This window comes from Enhydra lutris, unplaced genomic scaffold (assembly GCF_002288905.1).
Source record: "Enhydra lutris kenyoni isolate GAN:26980312 unplaced genomic scaffold, ASM228890v2 scaffoldscaffold110, whole genome shotgun sequence".
In the NCBI taxonomy this organism is placed as follows: Eukaryota; Metazoa; Chordata; class Mammalia; order Carnivora; family Mustelidae; genus Enhydra; species Enhydra lutris.
The window spans coordinates 491723-502306 of NW_019154194.1; the positions used below are offsets into that span (position 1 = coordinate 491723).

The following is a 10584-nucleotide window of genomic DNA, read 5'->3' on the forward strand; positions in this document are numbered from 1 at the left end:
TTTTTTTTTTTTTTTTTTTTAAAGATTTTATTTATTTATTTGATAGACAGAGATCACAAGTAGGCAGAGAGGCAGGCAGAGAGAGAGAGAGAGGAGGAAACAGGCTCCCCGCTGAGCAGAGAGCCCGACGCGGGGCTCGATCCCAGGATCCTGGGATCATGCCCTGAGCCAAAGGCAGAGGCTTTAACCCACTGAGCCACCCAGGTGCCCCTGATATAGGGTTGTTTTTAAAAACAGGTGCCTTGCTGCACACCTCCCTCCCTCTCACCCCCAAGCCTGTGGTCAGTCAACACGTTCTTTCTGCTCCCTCAACCTCTCTCTCTATCTCTCTCTCCCTCTCTAGTCCTTCCATTGCCCGGGAATAAGGACTCCTTAGCTTGGTTGGTCAAGCCAGACAAGCTGCGCCAAGCCTGCCTTTCCACTGTCACCCCCCTCTGTGCTCCTCACCTCTATCCTCTGACCAGAATTTACCCCCAAAACTTCCTGTGCTTTTCAAGTACTGTGCATTTGTGCTGCCCTGTTCCCGCAGTCCAAAATGTCCTTCCAGCTCCCTCTGTCTCCCCAGGTCTAAAACTTCCTGATTTTTGAGGCTGATTTTAAAACCCTCACATCCAGGAAGGTGCTCTCCACTCTTGATTCCCGTAGTCTCTATGTTTCACTGCCCTGATTGTCCCCACTGGGACAAGAGTGAACTAGACAGGGGCACCTGGGAGGCTCAGATGGTTGAGCGTCTGCCTTCAGCTCAGGTGATGATCCCAGGGTCCTGGGATGGAGCCCCACATTGGGCTCTGTGCTCAGCGGGGAGCCTGCTTCTCCCTCTCCCTCTGCCACTCCCCCTGCTCATGGTCACACATGCTCACACGCTCTCTCTATATATAATAAATAAATAAAATCTTAAAAAAAACAAAACAAAATAAAACAGAGTGAGCTCGACAGACAGGGTCCCTGCACTCTTGGGGCCAGCAGCCAGGTGGGTTCTGAGATCCAGCTAGCCTGGCCCATGCGGGCATCTGTTTCTCTTCCTGTGTCCGGACTGGGCTGGACTAAGAAGGCTGAGAGCCTGGGTGCTGTTTCAGGAGCAGAGGCGGCTGAGCCAGGAGCGGGATCGAGTGGAGGGTCTTCGCCAGAGACTCCAGGAGGCCCAGGGACAGCTGGACTCCCAGCCAGAGGAGCAGCGTGAGCGGCTCTTGCAAGGAGTACAGGAGGTGAGGCTCCTCTAGGTTCCCTTAGGGACCTGGCATCCAGGCCGCTCTTTCCTCAGGACCCTGTTCCCTCACCTATGCGTTCAGGCCTTATAACCGCCAGGACTTGGGAGTCTAAGTCCTCAGGCTCCTCTTCCCTCCTTGCCCCAGCCCTCTTCCCCCCGCGGGCCCTAGGGGTGCAGGCCTCCAGTTTTTGCCTTCCCACCCGCAGATGAGGGAACAGCTGGATGTGGCCCAGCGTGCCTACGAGGACCTAGAGTTCCAGCAGCTGGAGCAGGAGAGCCGGAGGGAGGAGGAGGACCGGGACAGCCCTGGGGCCCGGGCACTGGACCCCAAGGTCCGGGAACTCCAGGCCAGTGTGGCGCAGCACAGAGTGAGTCAGACAGGGCTTGCCCTCCCTCTCTTGCCTTCCATCCCTCACTGCTGCCCTCTGACTCCTCCATTCCACGTCTGGCCCTTCCTCTGTCATCCTTCCCTCCCTGCCTCACTATCTTCACAAGAGTAACAACGATTGATGTTTATTGAGCAATTACTATGGGCCAGTCATGGTCCTAAATGCTTCATGAGTCCTTACTCATCAAATCTTTACAAGAACCTGGGGAGGCCATTCTGACTTTTTTTTTTTTTCCGGTTTATAAATGAAGAAACTGAAGGTCAAGGTGCTCAAGTAACCTTTTCCAGAGTGACTCAGTTTATAGAGGGTGGAGCTGGGATCCAAACCTACCCGGTTCCAGTGTGAGGCTCCTTCCCCCACCTCCGTTTCTGGATCTTCTCCCTGTCACTCTCTCTTTTCCCTTCTGTCTGCACCTTGTCTCCTTTCTCGTATCTTCCTCTTGTGGGGACTGTCTTGGTTTTTCTTTTTTGTAACAATTCTGGTTGGTCTCTCTGTCCCTTTCTCCGTCTGTTCTCCACAGGTCTCTCTGGGTTTCTGTCTCTCCCTGTCTGTCTATGCATCAGATCTTCCATTCCCCCCCACCCCAACAAACCACCCCATGTCCCTTCTGGACCCCCAAAAGGGAAGAGGGCACGAGGGAACTTAACTCCCCACCACTTTCCGGCCACCCAGGTCCCGGGGTCCCTGTTCCGGGGTGCAGCAGACCCCAGGCTCTGTGGGAGCCAGCTGGGAATCCTGGGGCGGCTGAGTGACCAGGGCCCTGGGCTGTGCCCTGCAGCGCCGGATCCAGGTCTTAGAGGAGCAGCTCAAGTCGCTGGGGGAACAGATGGCAGCTGAGAGCTGGGGGCTGAGCCGGAAGAAGGAGGAGGCCCTTCAGGCCCTGACGCAGGTGAGTTCTCCTGGGAGACCTGTCCTACTGTCCTCACGTCCCTCTGGGGCATCCCATTGGCACCCTGCACCCCAGGATGTCTCCCGGCTCCGGCTCCTCCGGAGAAGGCTGCCGGCCAGCACATTCAGAGTCTGTGGTGTGCTAGCTGGTGATAACTTGCTCTCCCTCAGGAACGGAGCCGACTACTTGAGCTTAACTGCCTCCAGGGAACGCCGGGTGGGGACTTTGCTGAGTCCAACCAGGCCCTCACTAAGGTATGGGCATTTCGAGCACCCGTCAGCCCTTCCACCCTCAGACCCAGAAGTCCATCCCCTAACCTCTTCCTCCTCCCTCCTCCCTCAGGAGTCCAGGCCCGCCAACCCCTTCTCCCTTCTCCACAATTCTCAGGCCATAAACCCTTTCACCTTTGGGACCCAAGAGTTCAGGCCTCCAGCCCCTCCTTCTTTAGGAACCTGTGGTCTGGCCCACAGTCCTCCCTCCGCTAAGACCACGGTCCAGCCCTCTTGTGACCTGAAGCCTTTGTTTTTCCATCTGAGTAATGGGCTGACACTGGAGACCAGGGCCAGAGCTTCTGGGAACTGGTGGGCCCTCTGTGATCCTTCCAGCTCCCGCTAACCTTCAACTCCTCTCCTAAAGCTCCTCTTCACCCAGAAGACAGACCGCCAGCTGCTGGTGCTGCAGGACCCCACTGCCCACACAACCTCCGCCACTTCCTCCTGCCTCTTCTCCGTTCGCAGCTCCCTGCAGGTACGGCCCCGGCTGCCTCGGCTCCCTACGCCACTGTCTCACTGTCACTCTTGCATCCAGAACTTTCCTTGTGGCTTTCTCCACGTGGGGACCTGGGGCAGAGGGAAGGATGAATGAGGGGTATTTTGATTTTTATTAGGCTGAAGCTTTACTTACTGATTTTCTCTCTCCTGGCTAACACCCCACCGCTCCCCTGGCAGAATGGGACTGGGTGTGCCCAGCAGTAACTTGTAAAAGCAGCCATGCAGGGTCTATTGATAGGAAGGCCCTCTCTGTGCACCCTGCTGGCCCACAGCCCCCGTCCCCAGCATGGCTGCTTGTTTCTTTTTCTTTTCTACTGTTTTTTTTGTGTGTGTGTGTGTGTTTCTTTTAAGATCATATTTATTTATTTGAAAGAGAGAGCGAGAGATGGAGAGAGAACAGGAGCAGGGAGGAGTGGGAGGGAGAAACAGGCTCCCTGCTCAGCAGGGTCCCCCCAACCCATCACTGCCCCACCCCACCTGCAACGTGGGGCTTGATCCCGGGACCCTGGGATCATGACCTGAGCCAAAGGCAGATGCTTAACCCACTGAGCCACCCAGGTGCCCCGAAATTGATAGCTCTGATGCAAACTTTTTTTCAAAAATGTGTATACAAGCTCTTCGTTGGCTTTGATTTCCCAATTAACGCTCTATCGCAGAGACGGTTTTCTATTGATCCATTTAGAGCTGCCTCGTCATGTTTAATGGCTCTCATGATAAGGCTGTAAACAGGAAGAGAAGTGACAGCTGACATTTGGTGAGTCCTTAGAGCCTGCAGGGCACTGTTTTAAGTGCCTCACTCAGATTCGCTCATTTGGTCTTTGTACCCATACTGCTGGCTGGGTCCTTGTGTCCATTTCATAGGTAAGGAAACAGAGGCAGAGAGGTGAAGGTATTTAAGTAGCTGGAATTCAGCGGGGCTGGGATTGGAACCCAGGCACTAGTGTCAGTATCAGATCTCTCCAGGCTCCCCTGGGGCTGGGGGGTGGCGGCAGGGGGGCACAGAAGTCTACACAAAGGCGCTGACCCAGCCCTCCCTTTGCCGATGGGGATTCAAGGCTTTTGTAGTCTAAGCATCGCTGTTATGAACCCCTGCGTGTACCTGTGTCCTTTCTCATATACCCAGTAATAATATCAGTTAATGTTAATTATTGTTAACATTATTCTATTGTCTGATGCCATTATATACTATGTATAATATTATTGTAATACATACTATATATTATTTCTTGTTTATTAATTAATGTTAGGCAATATTAATAATGATCATGATTTTTGAGAGCTTAAGGTAGACCATTTTAAGCCATTTTGTCATCTTTTTTTTAAGATTTTATTTATTTATTTGAGAGAGAGGCATAGATTGCGAGACAGACCATGAGTGGGGATGAGAGGAAGAAACAGGCTTCCCGCTGAGCAGGGAGCCTGATATGTGACTCCATTCCAAGACCCTGAGATCGTGACCCCAGATGAAGGCAGACGCTCAACAGACTGAGCCACCCAGGCGCCCCTCTTTTTTTTTTTTTTTTTTTTTAGATTTTATTTATTTATATGTGAGAGAGGGAGAGATCACAAGCCCAGGAAGCAGCAGGCAGTGGGAGAAGAAGGCCAGGGAGCCCGAAGGGGACTCGATCCCAGGACCCCAGGATCACGACCTGAGTGGAAGGCAGCCGCTTCACCGCCTGAGCCCCCCAGGCGCCCCCCCCCCCATTTTATCACTCTGAAGCACGGAGTTGCTATCATTTGGCATGAGAAGCAGCCGTATACGTTGGCAGTGTGACGTGTTCAACCCTAGATCTGTATCATGAAATCTTGTCTATACAACGAAAATATTTCATTCTTCGCTCAGAAGAACCCCCCAAAGTAGGTCCCGTTATTATGTGGGTAAAGGGTTTGCAGACTTCCTGTCTGGGAAATTCACTTTCCAGCTGGTTGCCCTGGCAGCCAGAAAAAGGTGAAGGGTCAGCCGTGTTGCCAGGCAGCACGACTTACGGTAAATATGACCCTTAAATTGCCTCCCCCAAAAGTACTTGCCCGGAAGCCACGTTCATTCCTATGGAGCTGTTACCGGAGTTCTTGGCTCGCGAGGACCCTGTGCCCGCGGCCGGGGATCCCGTACCCACCTGGCACCTGGGTGCCACCTGGGGGACACTCCTCCGTGCTTTACACCAGGTCACTCATAATTTCTGGGTCAGCCACGCAGGGTGGTAGGACTAGTTACCCACTCTACGGGTGGGGGGCCCGGATCTTAAGCCGAGAAGACAGGAATTGCCAAAGTCACAGCCCCAGGAAGTGGCAGAACTAGATCTGAGCCAAGTCTGCCTGTTTTCCATGACTGGTGCCTTTCAGGAGAGAAGGGGGTCGCGTCTCTGTGCCTCAGTGTACTTAGCTGCCAAATGGGCAAAGTAACGGCAGGCACTGGTTGATGGCTACGGAGCTTAGCACCATGCGTGGCACATGGCAGGGGTTTAGAGAATGTGCTGCTCTTGCTCTGATTATCTTTACAGTTACTGGTATTATTATAATTACTAGAGCCCTTCTGCTACCCACTGCCCCTCTCATCTCTGGTTCTGTGACCCTAGATCAGCCTTTTCACTGAATGTCTCCACCTTACTCTTTGTCTCCCAGCAGTCTCTTCCCTGCACAACAGCCGGAGTGATCTCTACCCTTCCTGCTTCAGTCCTCCCCCACCTAACGCTGTCAGTGGTCCCCTGAGCCTCCTCACCTCAGCGAGCGGGTCCCTGCATGATCTGGCCCTTGCCCACCTCTCACCACTGTCCCCTACATACTCTCTGCTTTAGCTGCAGGAGCCCTGACCTGCCAACTTTCCATACTTGCTCCTGCCTCAGGCCCTTTGTATTTGCTGATCCTTCTACCTGGGACACTGTTCCCCTCAGTCTTCCCTGGCCCATTCTCATTCTTTGGGCCTTGGGGTCAGTGTCCAGAAGGCTGTCCCCGGTCTTTCAGTAGGAAGCCGATCCTCTCTTAATGACACTTTATTCTCTTTGCTCACAGCTGTTTCTGATGATACAGTTATTTGTATGATGGTTTACTCAGTTCCTACAACATAAGCGCTGTGCAGACAGGGCTTGGGCCCCCTGCCCCCCACCCTCCACCCGTTTCCTCTACCAGGCATCTCAGGTCTCAGCTAGGAAGTGCTGGGGATAGCAGTTGAAGCAAGGGAAGCCCAAAGGGGCCCAGGGGCTCAGGACTTGGTGTCGTCCCTGTAGAGGGGAGCAAAACTTTCCCAACTCCCCAGGCTTCTAGAAGCTTCCGTGGCTCTGCACGGTGCCAGGTACACCGTGAGGCACGGCGTGAGCACTTGACAAATCCCGGCTGTTACTATTTTGTCCAACTTTTTTTTTAAAGATAACACGGGTGCAGAAAATCACGTGGAACATACGCCCAGCTTAATTATTACATGGGAACATTCTGGAGCTTCCAGCTGTGTCAGGAGGCAACACTGGCAGCCACTCCGGAAACACTCCACAGGCCCCTGAAAGATAACCCCACCCGCCTCCCGGAGGAGGACCACTGGCCTGACATTCTAGCATCTCCTCCTCACATTTCTTTAAAGTTCAGTCAATTCAGTGTCTGTCCCTAAACACCATAGTTTACTCTTACCTTTGTTTTTTATTTTTTTGTGGCTGCATATTTTAAGTCTCTATAGACTTCCTCTCTGTTTCCTTTTTTTGTCCCCCTTGCAATTTATTTGGTGAAGAAACCAGATGGCCGTCCTGCAGAGTTTCCCAGGCAGGGTTTGCTGATGGCGTCGTGGGGGTCATGGTCACCTCATGGTCATGGTCACATCTCTTCTATTTCCCAGGAAGTTGGCTGTGGGGCCCGAGCAGAGGCAGGGTCAGCATTTTGCAAGTCTTGCTGGGGGCCATGTGCCTGTTTCTCTGTTTCTGTTTCTCTGGAGTGGGTGCCTTCATCTGTTTGTCTGGGAGCGGTCTCGAGTGGTAAAATTCCAGTCTGTTATTCCTCCTTGGGGCGCCTGGGTGGCTCAGTCAGTTAAGCATCTGCCTTTGGCTCAGGTCATGATCCCGGGAGGTCCCGGGATCGAGCTCCACCTCTGGTTCCCTTCTCAGCGGGGAGTCTCCTTCTCCCTCTGCCCTCGATCCAGCTTGCACGCATGCGCTCTCTCTCAAATAAATAAATAAAATTCCCTTATTCTTCCTCATCTATTCGTTGAAATACTTCGGTAGAGAAAGACTTGCCTTCCTTTGCTATTTGGTTACCCAGGAAAACGCAGGACACATGCTTGCTGCTTTCACTTTGTTCACCTGTCTTCAAAATAAACAGTTGCTTGGGTTGCACTCTTCCCAAGGTAACCAATTCGATTTTTTCCTTTTCTGTCATTAGCTCACGGATTAAATATATCTGAGTTGTGGTCTATAGCAGTGAGTATCCTTATTGGTGCTCACATTATGCAAGGTGTTATTTTTATTATTCCTTTTTTAATTTTTCTTCTTCTTTTTTTATTTTTTAAGTAATCGTCACACCCAGCGTGGGACTTGAACTCACAACCCCAAGATCAAGAGCTGTGTGCTCTTCCCACTGAGCCGGCCAGACGCCCCATTTCTATTCTTCGTTACCCATGCAGAGTTGTGTTGTTGTTTTTTTTTAAGATTTTGTTTATCTATTTGACAGACAGAGATCACAAGTAGGCAGAGAGGCAGGCAGAGAGAGAGAGAGAGAGAAGGGAGGAAGCAGGCTCCCCCCTGAGCAGAGAGCCGGATGCGGGGCTCGATCCCAGGACCCCGGGACCATGACCTGAGCCGAAGGCAGAGGCTTTAACCCGCTGAGCCACCCCGGTGCCCCGTGTTTTGTTTTTTTTTTTAAATTCAGTTTTATTTCATTATTACCCTCAAGAGAGTATTATTATAAATTACAAATTACTCTCAAATTTTCATCTTTTGGTAACTTTTTACTTTAAAATAATATAAGACTTACAGAAAAATTGCAGAAACAGTAGAAAGAATACCTATATTCTTGGCTTTCAGATTCTGTAATTAACATTTTACCACACTGGACATTTGCTTTATTATTCTCTCTCTGTAAACACACACACACACACACACACATTTTATTGTTCTTCTCAAAGCGTGATTTCCCCTTACCCCTAAATACTTCTACATTTATTACCCAAGGTCAAGGCTACTCTCCTACATAACCACACTGCAGTGATCAAATTCAGGAAACTAACATTGAGATGATAATATTGAGATAACCAGATCTTACTCATATTTTGTCAGCTGTCCCCCTATTGTTTTTTCTAGCAAAAACAAAACAAAGTCCCCATTTTTGGGGCCCTAGGAGCACAGGCTACATTTGGTTGTCATGTTTATTTATTTATTTTTTTAAAAGCCAACATTCCCGTAGTTCAAAGTTGGAGGAAGGTATGGCAAGATATTTGGAGAGATGGCTCTTCCCTCATCGTCTCCATCCATTGCGTTCACGTCCTATGGGCAGCCCCGGATTACCAGTTTCTCAAGTCTTCCCAGAACTACTCAGTATTTATACAGTCTGTCGTGAATATACTTTGGTCATTTTTTTAAAAAAAGATTTATTTATTTGACAGAGACAGCAAGAGACGAACACAAGCTGGGGGAGTGGGAGAGGGAGAAGCAGGCTCCCACTGAGCAGAGAGCCCAATGCAGAACTCGATCCCAGGACCCTGGGATCATGACCTGAGCTGAAGGCAGATGCCTAACGACTGAGCCACCCAGGCGCCCCTATTGGTCATCTTTTTTTGCAGAGCTAGTGTAATCTTTAGGCTGCTCTGCACTTGCTTGTGTCTTGGAGAATGTTCCCTGTCTGGCTAGAAAGAGCATTCCCCTCCTTTCACATGCCACAGACATTCCCGGGGTGTGGATGACAACTGGTTTATACACTTCCCCTACTTCTGATGGCCACTTAGGTCGTTCCCCAGCCGTGGCAGGGAATCACCTCCAACTCAAGTCCAACTCCGTTCCCATGGACGAGTGTTGTCTGTAGGATATTGTCCTAGAAGTGGAGTTGGGGTTCAAACATTTAGGCATTTGCCATTTTATTTTATTTTATTTTTAAAGATTTTATTTATTTATTTGTCAGCAGGCTCCCCGCTGAGCAGAGAGCCCAATGCGGGGCTCGATCCCAGGTGCTGGGATCATGACCTGAGCCAAAGGCTGCGGCTTAACCAACTGAGCCACCCAGGCATCCCAGGCATTTGCCATTTTAAAAATAAAAAGAGCCGAAGTGGCCTCTAGAAATGTTATTCCCGTAGGAACCGCCCCCCGCCAACCCAGCACTGTGGAAGAGCATGTGGGTTTCCCACGGCCACACCAACATGATAGGCTTTTAAAAAAATTTTTACAGTTTTATCGAGATGTAATTCACCTGCACTACAGTTCACCCATTTGAAGTGTATGGTTCAGTGGGTTTTCATACATTCAGAGCATTTCATCACACCCAGAAGACACCCTGCATCGTCCAGCTCTCCCCCGCTCAATCCCTCTCCTCCCGCCACGCCCCGGCAACCACTCGCCTGCTTCCCATCTCCAGATCTGCCCATTGCCCTGTGCGGTCCTCTGTGACTAGCTGCTTTCCCCCAGCTTCAGGTTTGCAGTTGCTTTCTGACCTGAGCCGGGGAGCTACTGGTTTCCCTCAGCAGCCCTTCAACTGATGGTTGAGATTGAGCCCCTCCTCCTGAATGCATGGGCCTGTGTGTTTTCAGGGCTCCATCGGCCTCCAGAGGACTGGAAGCCTGCCCCGGAAGAGGGGAGAGCGAGCGAGCCAGAGGGGATCCCCCCGACCTCTGTCCCTTCATTATACAGGTGAGGGTCCCTCCCAATCCCACGGACCTCCTCCCCTATCACCGCCCTTCCTGCAGCAAGGCTGGAGGAATCCAGCCTTGGGTGGATTCTGTGGGTGGAGGTGGGGGGGCTTGGACAAGGGAGAATCCTGGCCCCCTAGCCCCAGTCCTTCTTTCCCAGGACCCCTGGAGGCCTCAGCCCTCCCAGCAGCGTCAGGAGACTCTGGAAGACATCCGCTCTATCAGCTGCTGAACTGTGGCCCTGGGAACAGGTGAGATGTCAGGGAGGGAGAAGGTGGGGAGGCAGGAAGAGGCTGGGCCACTGTAACTTAGCCCCGGTCTCTGTTCCCTCCTGCCAGCTGTGGGGCCCTCCACCCAGACATCGCCCGCATGGAGCGGCTCCTGCAGCAGGCTGTGGCAGAGAGGGAGCGACTGCTGAAGGCCAGGGTGAGACCCCAGGCCCTCCTCCTTAGGGTCAGGAGATCCTAATCCTGTCCTTTCTTCCTTCAGACCCAGCAGTCCAGGCCCCCAGCCCCCTC

At 51.8% G+C, this 10584-nt stretch overlaps 1 protein-coding gene across 4 annotated transcripts in view; it reads left to right on the forward strand.

Annotated features, from left to right (window-relative positions):
- Positions 1–10584, forward strand: part of LOC111139514 (pleckstrin homology like domain family B member 3) — an 18715-nt gene that overhangs the window by 1994 nt on the left and 6137 nt on the right. For 3 of the 4 annotated variants that reach the window (XM_022491800.1, XM_022491801.1, XM_022491799.1), the window contains 8 exons: positions 1077–1205; positions 1414–1575; positions 2375–2485; positions 2656–2739; positions 3122–3232; positions 9968–10067; positions 10227–10317; positions 10405–10492. In XM_022491800.1, the coding sequence (XP_022347508.1) occupies positions 1077–1205; positions 1414–1575; positions 2375–2485; positions 2656–2739; positions 3122–3232; positions 9968–10067; positions 10227–10317; positions 10405–10492 (876 nt within the window). Of the gene's footprint in view, positions 1–1076; positions 1206–1413; positions 1580–2345; positions 2486–2655; positions 2740–3121; positions 3233–9967; positions 10068–10226; positions 10318–10404; positions 10493–10584 lie in introns of all 4 variants that reach the window. The other variant, XM_022491798.1, reaches the window with a different exon arrangement.